The sequence below is a fragment of the Saccopteryx bilineata genome, chromosome 5 (genome assembly GCF_036850765.1).
Source record: "Saccopteryx bilineata isolate mSacBil1 chromosome 5, mSacBil1_pri_phased_curated, whole genome shotgun sequence".
NCBI classification, from domain to species: Eukaryota; Metazoa; Chordata; class Mammalia; order Chiroptera; family Emballonuridae; genus Saccopteryx; species Saccopteryx bilineata.
In genome coordinates this window covers 140,116,619-140,132,902 of record NC_089494.1, presented here as the reverse complement: position 1 = coordinate 140,132,902, position 16,284 = coordinate 140,116,619, and the positions used below count along the sequence as shown (strand labels likewise).

The window sequence follows — 16,284 nt, the reverse complement described above, 5'->3', positions numbered from 1 at the left end:
ATTTGAGATGATTCATTTAAATAAGTGTTTTTTTTTTAATTTTGACTACACATTAGAATGGCATAGGGAGTTTTTGTAAAAGTCCTACAGCCCAGAAATTCCAACTTAATTTTTCTCTGGGAACCCTGGGTAATAGTATTAATAAAATAGGTAGTATGTTGCAAACCTCTGAAACGGGTTCTTGGGTTAGCATTGCCCTGCTCTCGCCATCACACTATTGCTCCCGTCTGTCCCGTAGAGCCAGCCTGTGCTTCCTCTCTGAGTTCACATGAGTCAGTGTGGGCTCCTGTAACTAGTTTTCAGAGACAAGTCTGGAGCTCAGGCAGCAGGAGGCCCCTCAGAATCACATGGTGCTTTATTCTAAATGAGCCGCAGAGCACATCAGAGCCTCGAGCGCCTGTGACTGTGTCAGACAGTGCATTGGTAAGGCTTACTTTCATTTCAAGTTTTAAGGATGTGTAATATCTTGTGCCCTTTTTTTATGGTATCAATTTTAAAAAATGAGTCTGATAAAAAAATGAATAAAAAAGAAAAGATAAGTTTCTTGTTTTGTTTTCATTCATCTACATATTCCATATTTTGAAAAATCAAAACAAGAAGCCCTAATAACAGTAAGCCTTAACAGAAATAAGCACAAATCAAATTCATCCAGGACAGGAAAAAAGGGCTGTGTCCTTGTATCTTGGTGTGGCCCAGAAACCCGACGCCTTGTGCCAGGCCCTGCCCTCCCTGGCTCTGGGGGCCTGAGGCCAGAGGGGAGCAGTTTCCAAGGCGCTGCCTGGCCGCCTGCTGTGATCCGCTTACAGGCCCTGGTGGGTCTCCACACCTGCATTTACTCCTCGTACACTTGGAACCCTGTTAACCTCAGTATTTTAATTCCTTAGGCATTCCAGAAGTGTTCCTTTATGGATGTAAATTCAAAAAGTCATGCTGAGCGGTCCCGGGCTGACAGTCACGTTAAAGACACTAGGCCGGGGGCCACAGTCTCACCCAAGGAGAAGAAGGTAACGTGGCAATGACACATCTGCCACACGGTCCACAGCCCTTCTTTCCTCGCTCTGACGCTAACACCGCTCCTGCGCCTGTCATCTGTGCCTTCTCTTCTTTCTCTCCCCTTAAAAAAACAACTAGTGGAGACACAGGTTTGGGTTTAGTTCAGAGATAACTGGTGAGGTTTTATGGGCGGATTATTTGCAGAATCAAAGTATTATCTTGCCAAACTAAAGAATATATACCTTTAAAGACTTTTTAGAATGACTCTCACAAAAAGAAAAAGAAACACTACCAAGTATGTAGCACTTTTTCTAATTTTTAATATATCTCGGGACCAAAAACAACATCCTAAACGTGTGAACGCACTTGACTCCAGAGAGAACACAGGGCAGAGCTGCATTCCCACCACCATCCGCGGGCGGTCCTCATGGAAACGGACACGTAGGTATTTGCACACATTTAAAGATGCCAAACAGATTACAGAATTTTCTTAAGTATTACAAATTCTCAAAGTGTACCTTCTAAGAGAATAAATTTGGTGTAGTTTTAATGGCATTCGACTGGCTTCAAAACTAATGTCCAGGCTTTGGAACCAGGTTCATTGCTGTTACCTAAGTACGTCAGGGAAAGGACAGGAGCCTGCGTGTTGGAACTTCAACATGAAGTTAGACTTAGAGCTTTTATAATTTTTGGATTATAGGGCCAACTTATTTGAATGAAGCCTCTCTAAGTTTTAGGATAGAAAGCTCATCATGACAAACTCAAGTCCTAATAACATTTTTCACTAGAATTCAGAGGTTCTAGCTCCCCTTAAATAAAGGCAAACACATCTGCCAGCCCCATTGCTGCTCCAGTGGGTGTCTGCACAGCATAAGTCAGCTCACGAAGAAGCCAACGAACAACCAAATCAGCAGTCATTCCAACCCAGCCCTTCAAAAGACGCCAGCCTGGTGCTAACAGTCCCCGCCGAGAGGCCAGGCCGAGGTCGACCTGCTCCTCCCCAGCTCACAGCCACCATCGAGCCCTGTGTGAATTGAGTCTGCACACAAAATGACCTATGAGCCATTATCCAGGCAACGTGGGATCTCGGTACACCATGAGAGATTACGAGGTCATTGTTAATAAAGCTTTCTCATGAAGAAAACCTCCTACTAATTTGGACGGAATCCATGGCATCACATTGGAAATACATTGCTTTTTCAGTGTTCAAAATTTCTGTATGTGGCTTTATTAAAACCAAAGTAGGGAGCCCCTAGCACATTTGAGTTACATGGCATTTTGGAGTCAATATAACTATTTTTAACACCGGGAACTGGGTACTACTTGAAGATTCCTCTGGAGACAGTCGTCTCATTGTAGAATTTTGCTAATGGGCGTGAAGTTTTTTTCCTAGTGATTAGAAATCCAAAGCCCATTGACCATTTTTCTCTTGGTTAAGGAGCCATCAGATAATAATAGGCAGGTCTGACCAAGTGCCTGACACTGGCTTTAATCACAGGTGCTTAATTCTGGATAATTATACTCAGTAGGTTGATCCACTTCATAATATCAGTATCAGACTATCAGTATCAGACTGATATGTGATTATATACAATATGGGTGTCAGACCTGTCCCCAAATTGTTGTCATTATTAACCTCTCCCTGGGCTATTCATCTTCTTTTTTATATTAATCAAATGTTTTTTTTAATGTTTTCTTAAAATGTTTCTCCTGTCATCATGAAGCATTAGCCTCATACTTGACTTTTATGCAATTTTCCTATAATTGTGTCTCTAGTTTTGGTTTATTGCTCATATCCATATTGAGCCCACTTCCCTGGTTGTCTGAACAATCTGTATCTCCAGGCCCATAAATAGATATTCATGAGGCTAATTAGCTTTCATGTCATCTTGACTATCGAGAAATCATCATGACATTACGTGACAGTTGTGACCACGGTACTCCGAATGAAATTAGTGCACTTGCTTTGACACATGCACCCTTTTTCCTAGCCCAGTAATAAAGTGGTAGGTCCCATGAACCCTGAACTTGACATCTTTATCTTAATGACTTTCCACTCCATATTCCTGCTGCTAGATCTGCTTTAAAATACATCTCATATGGTGGCATTCCAATTATTTAATGATGGGTATGACACAGACCCTGATCGATCGGAACCAGAGCCAGTCCCCCACACACACCCGTAAACAGGCCCAGCAGAACAGCAGCTGTATGGCCAGTTCCTTCCCCGACTCCGGGTAAATTCTCACTCAGGCCCTAGCATGCTGACTCTTTAGTTCAACTTGAAACCTTAGGCAGAAACCTCACCTGTTTTTTTATTAAAACCTTTTATTTGGTGTATTAGTTGTTTAATAATCAAATTTAAAATCCCTGAAAAGATGTTAATGTCATTCGACTGCAGCAGCTAAATCATCGCCCTTGTCGGGGTCTCGTTGGGGTGAGAGGATGTTCACCTGGCAGCGGGCTGGCTCATGCACCTTGTATCTTGTGGGATCTTTCCGCGTGATTAACAGTGACTTTGTTGTTTGTGTGTTGTTCCTTCAGTGTGTATGAATATTCTTTCCATGTTTAACCAGGGTGGGAGGGTTGCTCTGGGTTGACTTTGACGGGGCTTGGGTTATTGTGCTTTGTTATGTTGTCACTGCTTAACCAAACCTCCTCCTTGGGATTGTGGCCCCAGCCTGCTAAAGTGACCTTTTCTTCTTGGGCTTCTGCAGCAAGAAGAAAGGACAGCAGTGCCCTGGAAGTGACAGGGCCTGGCTAGCGTTAGTGTTGTGACAGGGCCCCTGGCTGCTAGAAGGGCCACGTGGGAGAGGGCCCACCCCCAGTGGAGCCGTCTCCATTCCTGGCCTCCCTGCTAGGTGCTGTGTTCCGAATGTTGGTGAGAGCCCCAGAGTGTACAGAGAGTACAGTCTAAACCATGCTGTTCCAGTCCTCATTCTATCCTCAAATAATCTATTTTCTAAATGTTTACATGATATTCTAGCAGCATTATCACATTAAATTTGGTTTTGATCTACTTGGTATGATTACTTTGAAGGCTGTTTTGACACTTCCTTGGCAAGGGCAAGTACAAGCTGTGAGTACGTTTCAATCTGTCATTTGAAAAAGAATGAAAGAGAATGTTTGGTTTTTTTTTCATTAGTACCACACCCAACTAATGCAGATGTCCTTGTAGGATGCTTTCCATAAACAGACTGAGAGGCCTGGAACACTAGCTGGAAGGGACAGGGAAAGTCTGCGGGGCTGGAGTCTCAGTGTCCAGCCGGGAAACCAAGGCCCAGGGAAGTGGCAGGACTTGCCTGAAGTAATGCAGTTAAGTGGCAGATCTGGTTAGAATGAGAGTCTTCTGCCTGCTGGGACATTGTGCTTGCTACAATATCACACCATTCTGGTTCTAGCTTCTGCTTAACTCACCATCAGACGTTGAAGAGAGGACATGTGCATCCAAAATTAGTCCCTTAACTCCTCCCCCCACCAAATTTGAAATTCTTGAAATATTTTGCCAATTGAGATTTTTATCTTGTGCAAACACAGGGAATGTTTTTGGAAGTTGGCAAATAGAACAGCCCAGGGTAAACAGGGTAAACGGGGCTGGTGTGTACAGATGTGGTTGGCCCGCATGTTTTGGAAGAGTAATTAAAGAAACAGTTTAGTTATAGTCCACTTTGGGGGGATGCAGTCTTGTGGAGTAACATGTCCTACACTATTCTACCAGAATTTGGAATTTTTCCATGAAGACATACGGAAATCTGATGCTGAATATGAAAATGGCCCCCAAATGGAGTTCCAAAAGGTGAGTTCCCCAGCTCTGTGTTCCAGCTGATACCATGCATATGAATCACCTTCCCTGCAGGTGCATTCCTGATTAACTCTGTGCTTTCCCTCCTCCACTCTTCCTCTCAGGTCACTGCGCGGGCTCTTAAAGCTGATGACCATCCTAAGTGGGAAAGAGGAATGGAGAATAGTATTTCTGAGGCGTCAAGAACATCAGAATATAAAGCTGACATCTTCATGAAGAAAAATTCCATATCCAATAAGAACAGGAACTACTCCCAGAAAAATGTGTCTAAGGTCAATTCCGGTTTCCCTGGCGTGACTTCATTAGAAGATGAAATTCACAAAGGGCCTAAAATCTCAGGACTGCAGCACCCTACATCTGACACTGAGAATCAGAAGATAAATTATGGAAAGACAAAAGAGATGAGTCCACAAGGTCAAGAAAATGCAGATAAGTGTTCTCTGCTCTCTCTCACTAGATCAACTGAATTGAGTATTTGTGATGTCAAAACTCAAGATCAAGAGGTTCCAGTGACAGAGTGTGACCAAGTTGTGCTAAGACCCAAGGGGGTGTGGCATGCTAGTGCGAAACCTAATGAGGACAGGGAATCAACACCAAGTTCTCCCACCGAAGAAAATGTACCCATGGACAACATTGCCTTCATGATCACCAGGACTGCGGTGCAGGCCCTCTCTAGCGGGGAGGTCCGCGACATAGTGAGCAAGAAGGGGGAGGGTGTGCAGACAGTGAATATCGATGCCAAGAAAGAGACACTGTCCCAACGAGAAGGGACTGAAAGTGAAGAGCCAGTCGTGTGCCTAGACAAGAAACCAGTTATCATTATTTTTGACGAACCCATGGACATTCGGTCTGCCTACAAGAGGCTTTCAACCATATTTGAGGAATGTGATGAGGAGTTAGAGCGAATGATGACAGAGGAAAAGATAGAGGAGGAGGAAGACGAGGAAAATGGAGACGCTGTGGTCCAGAATCACACTTCCCAGAAGTTTCAGAAAGTGGCGCCAGGCGGCCCTGGCTCGGGACCACAGGCCGAGGGTCAGTTACAGCCGCATTTCCTCTCAGATGACACGGAAGTATCAGAAAGACGGGCAGTGAGTAAGGCCGAGCTAACCACGTGCAGCCACACAGACTCTGCAAGTTCAGAGGGCAGGGGTGACGTTGCCTATGACCAATTTGACAGCCCCAAGAAGAAGTTTAAGTTCAAATTCCCTAAGAAGCAGCTCGCTGCTCTGACTCAGGCAATCCGCACAGGAACCAAAACAGGGAAGAAGACCTTACAGGTGGTGGTCTACGAGGAGGAGGAGGAGGATGGCACCTTGAAGCAGCACAAAGAGGCTAAGCGATTCGAAATCACCAGGTCCTCTCAACCCGAAGACAGACCCCAAAACAGGCTCAGGAGACAAGAGCAGCCCAGCCTAGAAAACACGTCTTCCATTTCGAGAACCGATGAAATTAGGAAAAATACCTATAGAACATTGGACAGCCTGGAGCAGACCATTAAACAGCTTGAAAATACGATCAGTGAAATGAGTCCCAAAGCCCTAGTTGATACCTCAGGTTCTTCCAGCAGTGATTCTGTGGCAAGCTCCTCCCCCGTAGCCCGGGAGGCCTCTCCCCAGTCCCCGCTAGTTCTGGAAGAAGCTCCCACTGCCCTAGAGCCCCCTTCAACAATACCTTCAGCTTCACGTAAGGTATCTTGGTCTGATGGAAAATGAAAAGACCCAGCTGCTTTCTTAAATCTGCCATAATCACCATTAGCAAAAGGTGTCTTGTGATTTACTTGCTTCCTGCCAGGTGGCTCATTTTTTTTTCTTGTCTGTTTGCCTTGATAGCTTTCTCACACCTTCTCCCTCACCTTCAAAACAACAACTAGGTGTCTAACAGCTAATTGACTCTGTTTTTACCTCTGCTGCTGATTGGTGTTGGGTAAACTGCAAGGATGCCAGGCATCCATTTGCTGTTGAAATGGTTGCTTTGATACTCACATTAAAATCCGTTTGATCAGTAGTGGGGCAGTTTATTCTGTTTGATTCTTGGAATTAACCCCAGTGGTGTCTTCTGATGTCCTAGATCTGTCCTGCATGTAGGGCTGTGGCTTCTCACGTTGAGCACTCTGCACACGGTGGGGCAGCTGAGTGCTAATCCACTCACGGTTTTCCCCTCTCGCCCCCTTCTTGCCGCTTTCCCCCACAGGCCCCCAGTGGGACCCCGCAGATGAGCAGGATGCCAATCCCCATGAGCGCCAAGAACCGACCCGGAAGCCTGGACAAACCCAGCAAGCAGACCAAGCTGCAGGATCCCCGCCAGTATCGTCAGGTAGTTTTACCTTAAGCCCAGTTTTGGATGGACACTCTTACGGTTCAGAAGCAAGATACTGACTTAGTTTATACCAAAAAATGTGTTTTCCTTGTAAGCTATGGTTTATGTAGACTTCTTGGATCTGGGGGCATGAAAAACGTCTAAAAACCTCTGTTGAATTTTTCACCACGCTTTTGCATGCCTGCAATAAAAACCTTTTACATTGTGACTCCAAAGTTTAACCATTAACCCAGGCTGCCACACATTGGCTTTTTTTTTTTTTTTTGGTGAATGTAGTGATTCATCAGAATGCCTTGAGAAACCGAGCCAGACAAACCTGTTATTGAACTGTCCTGAAAGTCACCCATACTAACGCCTATGTTGAGTGCATTGCATTAGAGGCACATTAACTCTCTGCCACCGTGCCCCACCCCACCCCAGTAAGGACCTAGACGCATGCCTGACTCAGCACCCAGAAATAGAAATGGTCCTCCCTTGCCCCTGTTCTGCACATCCTCTGCTCTTTCCTGTGGGGTTTCCACCAGGTCCAGCACAGTACAGCAAGACTTAGCTCAGGCCTTGAACTGGTTTGGTTTAGTTTGGAGTCTTTTATTTATTCTCAGATGGGCTGTGTTGCCAGACCCTGTGGAGTGATCATGTTACCAGCTTTCTGACAAAATGTCTCCCACCATCTTTATTTGCAGGCTAATGGAAGTGCTAAGAAAGCTGGTGGGGACTGTAAGCCTACTCTCCCCTCCTTACCTGCTTCTAAGATTCCAGCCCTTTCTCCCAGCTCTGGGAAGAGCGGTTCTCTGCCCTCTTCTAGTGGTGACAGCTCTAACTTCCCTAACCCAGCTGCTTCTAAATCACCGGTTACTGCTAACTCTCTCAGCCCCCAAACAGGACGCCCTGCTCCCTCTGCCTCCCATATCCCCTCTGTCTCTAATGGCTCCTTAAAGTTTCAAAGCCCCGCTCATACAGGTAAAGGTCACCATCTTTCATTCTCACTGCAGACTCCCAATGGCCGAGCAGCCCCTCCTTCCTGCACCTCCTCCCCCCCCTCCCCCGCCTCCCCCTCCGCACAGAGTCAGGGTGCCAGGGGCATCAGGACCATCCACACTCCTAGCCTCACCAGCTACAAGGCACAGAACGGAAGTTCAAGCAGAGCCGCCCCGTCCACAGCAAAGGAAACCTCTTAAAAGCCAATTCCTATTAGGCACAAGTTGGAGTTACATTTAAAAATTCAAAAAAGTTTTAACAGTCTCTAACAACTTATTTTCACAAGAGTGTAACATATTGCTGTACTGTTTGAGGTTTAATGCTAACTATGTGCTAAATACTGAATTAATAGATTTCAGTAAAGCTTGTTTGGTTTTTTTTATGTTGCTGTTGTAATTAGAGTGTTAACTGCCTGTGGAATACCTGTTAAATGAAGTGAGCAGGTGTGACAGAGAAGAGTGACCAGAGAGAAGGGTTGTGTGTGAGACAGGATAAAAATGTATCCAGCATATAAAACATGTATGATTCCAGAATTGTAGTATGTTTTGTATAAAAATATTTTTCATTACGGAGACTAGATGTGAACAGAAAAATACACAAGTGTGACTATACGAATTATAAAACAGATATATATATAATATTTCCTTTTATTTTAGTGTTATTTAGCTTTATTACAGATTTCTATTTTTGTCAAAACTTCATGGTTCCTTTCAAGATCTTTTTTGCCAAAACATTTTGATACTGTAGCATTGTACATTTTGAAAGTCGTGTGCTAGACAGTAAGCCAGTGAACTTCTGCACAGGCCAACCCAGGGCATATGTAGAAAGCAATTTATCAACCAACTGCACTGCCATGGACATCATGTATAGTAATTTTCCAGCCCAAGCAAGTTAGCTTTCTTCGCATTTCTTTTTTCTTTCTTTCTTTCTTTCTTTTTTTTTTTAACATATTGGGATTCTCTAGTTGTTTTCTTTACAGTATCTAATTCATTCCTTTGTTTTCTGAGACCCAGAAACCCATGCTATTACATTGTGGATTTTAAAGTGTACACTTCCGTACCGTTCTGTAAACTGATAAACTCTTGTAAATATATAAATAGACACAAAATACTGTATGCGACAACACATAGAGTAGTTTTCCCACACCAAAGTTAATTTTTATGCATGCTATAAAAATATATGTTGGGATAGGCAGAAATGGGACTACCCATACATTTTTTAAAAAGCAACAAGTTTGCACAGCTAGAGTGTTTTTGTAAATAACTGTATTTGTATACCACAGTCCTATAATATCAGAACTATAAGCAGAGACTTTGCAAGACTAAATAAAGGGCTGCATGCTTATTATTTTTTGTACCTTGTTACTATAGCTACTTCCTAGTCAAAGAGCAAAACATAACTGTTACCAAGCTAAACGGTTTGGGCATCGAGGGCATTATAAGTAACATGTGCCCAGCCACAAACTGGTAGTCTGGAAGCTCTGGGGTGACTCCTGATGAGTTCTCAGTGAACTCACTGCAAGTGCGGTACCTTCTGACGTAACCTGCTGACTCTTCTCCACGGCTCCTCGAGGTTTGACTAACAGAAAGCAAACCTGGCCACAGGGGCTCTTCCTGCCCTCTCTTTCCTGTTGGAATTCCAGTAGAAGCAAAGCAGAAATAAAATGTGTTTATCACTAGGATTTTTTTTTGAGTTCTTAATTTTAAAAAATATTCATGGTCTAGAGGGAAATATGCTCACTAGCATCACACTGTTTTCCTTTAAAAAATAGGGATAGACATTAGTGAAAACTGTACCAAGATTATGAGTTGGGTACAAGTGCAATCTCAAGAACCCTCCTATCATTTTTTGCCTCCAAAATATTAATATTTAACTTGGTGGTTTCATGTGAAATGCAGGCTTTATTATTACTTGAGCACCCAGCTACTAGTGCTCACAACCTGTGGACTTACTGAGCTAGGGTACCTTCACTGGTGGTATTTTATCATTTCTCCACTCGTTACAGTAATTATAATCACATGTTTTAGGTAGCACTCAGGAAAGTTATTTTATATGCTTTAGGTATAAAAAGCACCTGCATTTCAATCTCATCCCATAATTGACTCAGCAGCTGTATTGTTGTAAATCTACATAGCAGCTCTTTCGTGCAGGTTGATTTGCTCCTGTTTGCCCACAGCTGAGACTTCATGGTAAGCAGCTGCACAGCAGATACGGGTCACACTTTCATGTAACTTACCACTGCCCAGAGCGCTGGAAGGACGGACAGGTGGTGATGGTTAACTTCAGCCCATGTAATGAAAGAAAGAACGGGCAAGGGAAACTCAACACAGCCCCTGCCTGAGACCCAGCAGACCGCTGCCCACCTCCTCAGGAAACTGGAGGGAGGGAATCAGGTGGGCATAACTGCCTATGACAACAATGAACAAAAAGGCACTCCAGTTCCTTTAACAGCAGAAGTGGGAGACATTCCATAGGATGAGCTGCTGGAGTTTTAGATTTTCCTAAAATGCTATTAGCAGATTCTCGCTACATTATCTTTAAAGCTCATCATTCAACTAACATATTGTTTATCTGAAAAAGATTCTCAGAAGTAAATAAACCACAAGGGCTTCTCAGAGTCATTCAACAGTCCATCATCAGTGCTGCCGGCTGCTGTGCACTCATAGGCATGTCTCCGTTTTCTCACCAGTTAATGGAGAATGATGGCACCTCCCTTACAGGATTGATGAGAGCATTAAATGAGATGGTTAGAAAACTCCTAAGACAGAACCTGACACGCACTGAGCACTTGGCAAAGGGTAGGGTTGCCGTCTTCGTCATTGTCACTGCTACCGTGATGACCCGACCCCGTTCCTACCCCTGGGAGGCCTCCAGGCCAGTGGGGCAGGACAGCACGCAGAGGTGGGCAAAGCGGTCAGGCAGGGCAGTGGTTTCCTGGAGGTAATGGCATATGGCTCTTGCCGGCACAGTACAGAACTTGTAACTGTGTGAAGAGGCTGCTTTGCTTTTAATACTGCTTGTGACTGGAATTCTTTCCAAAGTAAAACAGACTTTCATAGGTTTGGGGCAGAAACAAGGCCCTGGAACCACAGCTACAGAAGAGTGGTCCTTCTGTGAGGTGACATTTTCAGACTTGGGAGAAGTTGCACCCGAATCACCCAACCCATACCCCTCTGGTGGTGCAGGGTGGAGCTGGTGTCCACCCCTGCGCCAGTGCCAGGGGCGAGGCCCATGAGGAAAAGCATGTATTCCACCAGGCACGAAGAGCAGGTTTGGCTACTCTCCTGCCTCAGGCCAGATTCGTGGCAAGTCCAGGCTGCTTCCCGACTGCCTGTCCTGTGGTTGAAACTAGCTTCGCCCCCTCCATGGCTCTGTAAGTGCAGAGGCGTTTGAGAGCAATCAGCAGCTTTTTTGCAGGCAGAGGAACGAAGACTGCTTCTACTGAGTTTTCAAAAGGTAATTCTGCCGAAGTAACCAAGTGACCTTGTACAGGAAAATATGCCATAGGCCGCAGGCAGCCATGCACATGCTGAGCAACTCTCCTCAGGAGAGGATGTCCAGAGGGAATAAAGGGATTACAGAGCACTGTTGAGCCCTGGCCGGGTGGCTCAGCTGGTTGGAACATCATCCCAGTATACTAAGGGCTCAGGTTCGATGCCCAGTTAGGGCACATAGAAAACATTTCTCACTTTCTCTCTTTAAAGTCAATTTAAAAAAAATATTTTTTTGTAAGCACTTTTGAGAAGCCTGACCAGTGGTGGTGCAGTAGATAGAGCATCGACCTGGGACACTGATGTCCCAATTTCAAACCCCCGAGGTCGCAGGCTCGAGTGCAGGCTCATTCGACTTGAGCACAGGCAGGGTTACCGGCTTGAACATGGGATCATCTACATGATCATATGGTCACTGGCCTGAAGCCCCAGGTCGCTGACTTGACCAAGAGGTCACTGGCTTGGCTGAATCCCCACCCACCCCCACACCCACTCCATCCCCCCGGAGTCAAGGCATATATGAGGAACAATCAATGAACAACTAAAGTGCTGCATGCTTGAATGCTTCTCATCTCTCTTGCTTTAAAAACAAAAACAAACAAAAAACACTTTTAAAGACAGAATCCCAGACCTGCCAGGGCTCATGTCCATCCATTGCAGATGCAGATGGAAGGCATAGGCTTACTCTCAAGACCTGGACGCAAGAGGGTCACAGGAGTCCATCTGCCATGCCCTGAAATAGCTCCCTCTAGTGGCACCTCCATGTTGCTACTCACTGCACATTTTTCAGTCCCCATCTTTGGCTTTCTTTAAAGGCTTTACCTAAAAAGATTCCATAATAAACAAAAGAGATTAAGTTCCTGTAATGCAGGTGGCCAAGGCTAGGCAGGTTCACATTGGATTCAGGCAGATGGTTGAAAAACTGTGGAGCCAGAAAGTGTTGGGTCATTCCGTTTAATAAAGTCTCACAACGGCAGACAAGCACACAGGCAGGGAAGCGGAAAACCTCCTCTCATGGCAGCAGGCAGACAGCCAGACAACCCCTCACAGTGGCGGGCAGGCAATCCACAATCCACCGTGTGCTCTGAGTACAAGCACCCACAGCCTTACATGAACTATGCACGCGTGGCGCTGCCTTGTGCTCACACGCTAACTAGGCAGAGTGCTTGCAGCTGGTAAGCCAGAGGTCAGGCAGGACACAGCTGTTTTCCCAACGGTCCCTTTCCTGTTGAAGGGCATAGTGACCAGTCTTGCACCTTTACCCGTCACCATTACCTCTGCAGGGGGAGGAACACAGATGATCCCAACACTGTCAAGCAACAGTCCTGCCATTCTGCCCAGGGAAGGCAGTATTAGATTAGGCCTAAGGCTATAGGCAGATTAGTGACCTAAAATTCCTTCACTTACAAGGAAGGCGAAGTTCATCTTTGACCTATTCAGTTTCTTTCTTCAATTTATCACTCCTTTCCAACTTTGTGATCACTGAGCACACACATCAGTGCCTGAGTCTGGGGCCTTTGCCCCTCCTTCCTCCACTTCCCCGGTCTCCTCTTGGCCAGAAAAATGCCTTCCTGCCATAGTTCCTGCTCTTTCCAAAGGAGATGGGTCTGTTTACCTCCTGAACCATGAGACGCGCTTCTTGCCGACACCAGCCCCAGTATACCAAGGCAGCAGATTGTGTTTTACTCACAAGAAAGAATTCACTCACCTGGAAATGAAGTCAGGGAAGGAAAGTTTCAGCAGTAAACAGATCATTGTGTGGTGATTATAATCAATGTTCTTGAGTTCCACAAGTGAGCAGTCACAGAGAGGAAGGGACCTTGCCAGGTTGGACACACCACAAAGAATGCCCTTTCACTGAGTGACCCCAGGGAACGATCCATGACCTTTCTAAAATTCTTCAAAAGAGTCTACAGCCATACCACCCTGAATGCACCTGAGCTCACCGAAAATTCCTCAAAGGAGGTGTCCCCACGGGACAGCAGGCACTTCTGCCCTGTGGGAGCTAGCTGCCCCTGCCCTCAGTCTTAGCCCAAGCCACCTGCCCCATTGCTGCGCTCATACCAGCCACTTCTACTCCTCAGGTAAGCTCAAGCCCCAGGGGTTCCCTCTGCCTGGAATGTTCTCCTGGGGAAGTCTGGATCAGCACAGCTGCTCTGAGCACCCTCTCCTTCATAGCACTCGGAGGAGTCTGAAGTATATAAGTACAGGAATTAATATCTATTCGTTCACCCAAAGGGGCCCATAGCAGAACTGGCTACAAGTTGTGAAGGATCATGCTCTCCTGTGGAGACAGGTTGGTAGAGTGGGCCGTGGTGGGGTGAGGGCTCACACTGTTCTACCACTCTTATCTAGAGCTAAAAGATTGACTCCCTGAAGATTCTGTAGGGCAGGGGTCCCCAAACTTTTTACACAGGGGGCCAGTTCACTGTCCCTCAGACCATTGGAGGGCCAGACTATAAAAAAACTATGAACAAATCCTTATGCACACTGCACATATCTTATTTTAAAGTAAGAAAACAAAATGGGAACAAATACAATATTTAAAATAAAGAACAAGTAAATTTAAATCAACAAGCTGACCAGTATTTCAATGGGAACTATGATCCTGTCACCACCAATGAAAGTGGTGCCCCTTCCGGAAGTGCAGTGGGGGCCGGATAAATGGCCTCAGGGGGCCGCAGTTTGGGGACCCCTGCTGTAAGGTTTTAGGAACTGTTCACGTACTGCCACCTGGTGGCCATTTCTGGAACTTTGTCAGGAAACTGGAGGAGCCCTGCTCTTCACTAAATCTTTCAACTTCATTGGTTTCCGTTTTGCCACAGCTGTAAAAATGCACAGCCCGCCAGCAGCATGCAGCTGTGGCCCTGGAGGAAAGTGTGCGGCAGGTAGCATTTTTCCTCATCTCAAGGCCTTCATTTCAGAGTTATCAACCTCATCATTTTTATTTTGGGGGAAAGTGATGATAAACTAGGCACTAGAAAATTAATGTTCCCTTCCAAGCATTTTAGGGCTATAGGAAGAAGACAGCATTTCATCAAATGGCCACGCATTCAGTGGTGGAATTCTACATACCAGAGGACAGAACTACATGAGTGGAATGCTGATGGTCACACACACATACACACACCCCATTCATATACTGAAGCCCTAATCAATGGGATGGTATTTGGAGCTGACGTTGGGTAGGTAACAAAGATTAGATGAGGTTGTGACAAAGAGGCCCTCATGATGGGATGAATACCCCCCTAAGAAGAGGTACCTGAGAAGGTGGCATCTGCAAGCCAGCAGACCTCAGACTTCCAGCCTCCAGAACTGTGAGAAATAAATGTCTGTTGGTTAAGCCCCCAGTCTATGGCATGTGTCACAACAGTTTCAGCTGACTAGGGCAAAAAGCAAGGGGAAATTCTCTGGGAAATAATCCTATAGGCACATAGTGCACATTTCTCTCTGGTCACCATGGATTGGCTGTCCTGTTTCTAGAGGACATACTGCAGGGATAAGGGAGCTGGAAGCTAAGAACATGTAGGTAAAGAAAGAAGCCATGTGGCCCCTGCCTTGTCCTGTACAATGGATATTTTGGATCCAACAATGAATTTATGTGTATCCCAGTTACAGTCTCACCTGTTAGAGTCAACAGATCATTGCAGGTGCATTTAAGTAAAATCCAAACCCTCAGCCAGAGCCTACAGGGCTCTGCTATGCAGCTCCTGCCAACACCTCCAAAGGGACCTCCTATTACTTTGCAGGTACTTCGCCTGGTGAGTGAATGCAAAGACATCACCTCAGCTTGTAGGTAACCTTTATTGTCCCCCAAAGCCGTATTAGAATGGTGCGGGAGTTGTGTGGAATTTTCATCTGTAACAAAGGGTTGAATGCCACCAAAGAAGGTGAAGAAGTTCAGCATTGGCATCTTTTTGACGTGATGCTGTCCTTCCGCGTCCAAGTCTTTCGGCTGTCCGCACTGGAGGAAAGGCCGGGATGCACAGAGCGCGAGAGATCCTCACTTCTGATGCAGAATCCCCCGTTCTCTCCATCGACTTCCGACTTCCGCGCCGGAGCTGACCCATCCCTCTTCTGGCGGCCAATAAAACTATCTCAGCGGTTCTCAGCCACAGGCCATTTTGCCCCCAGCAGACATTTAGAAATGTCAGGAGATATGTTTGGTTGTCACAACTGGGAACAGTGGGGGTCCTGCTGGCACTTAATGGGCAGAGGCCAGGGGCATCACTCACCACCCTACACTGCACAGGACAGGCCCCCACAACCAAGAATAATCAGGCCCGAATGGCAGCAGTGCCAAGAAGCCCTGCTGGTTGTATCACATTTTATACGCAAAAGCCATTCCCTTTGAGAGGAACCCCTCTGCGGGCCCTTGGACACAGGGTGGCCCCTAGTGGCGGAGCGGAAAATACTTCCCACTCCCCAAGTTCCCCAAGCCACCTCCTGTCACCCTCACAATACAGCGTTCTAAAACGTTTGTCCTTACCTGTTTATTTGAACATTAAGTTCCCCTGTTACAAATAGGGCTTTGAAGGGAGAGAGGGCCATATCAATTCCCTCAGGAATCACAGGGTCAGCCCTGGCCCCTCACAGCCACCAGAAATGGGAGCAGCGAGGCGAGCGCGTGTTCTCAACGTGACCACCATAGGAATCAGCTGTGGGGCCTGAAGAGCTCGGCCTAGGCTGAGCCCCCACTTG

The 16,284-nt window shown here is 46.0% G+C and overlaps 1 protein-coding gene across 22 annotated transcripts in view; it reads left to right on the top strand.

The window, feature by feature from the left end:
• Positions 1-9,033, top strand: part of KIAA1217 (KIAA1217 ortholog) — a 623,712-nt gene extending 614,679 nt beyond the window's left edge. For 16 of the 22 annotated variants that reach the window (XM_066233561.1, XM_066233566.1, XM_066233554.1 and 13 more), the window contains 5 exons: positions 885-1,004; positions 4,712-4,789; positions 4,900-6,486; positions 6,989-7,111; positions 7,798-9,033. In XM_066233561.1, the coding sequence (XP_066089658.1) occupies positions 885-1,004; positions 4,712-4,789; positions 4,900-6,486; positions 6,989-7,111; positions 7,798-8,292 (2,403 nt within the window). In that variant the 3' untranslated portion in view covers positions 8,293-9,033. Of the gene's footprint in view, positions 1-884; positions 1,005-4,711; positions 4,790-4,899; positions 6,487-6,988; positions 7,321-7,797 lie in introns of those variants that run through there. The other 6 variants (XM_066233572.1, XM_066233574.1, XM_066233573.1 and 3 more) reach the window with 4 other exon arrangements.
• Positions 9,034-16,284: the final 7,251 nt, after the last annotated feature.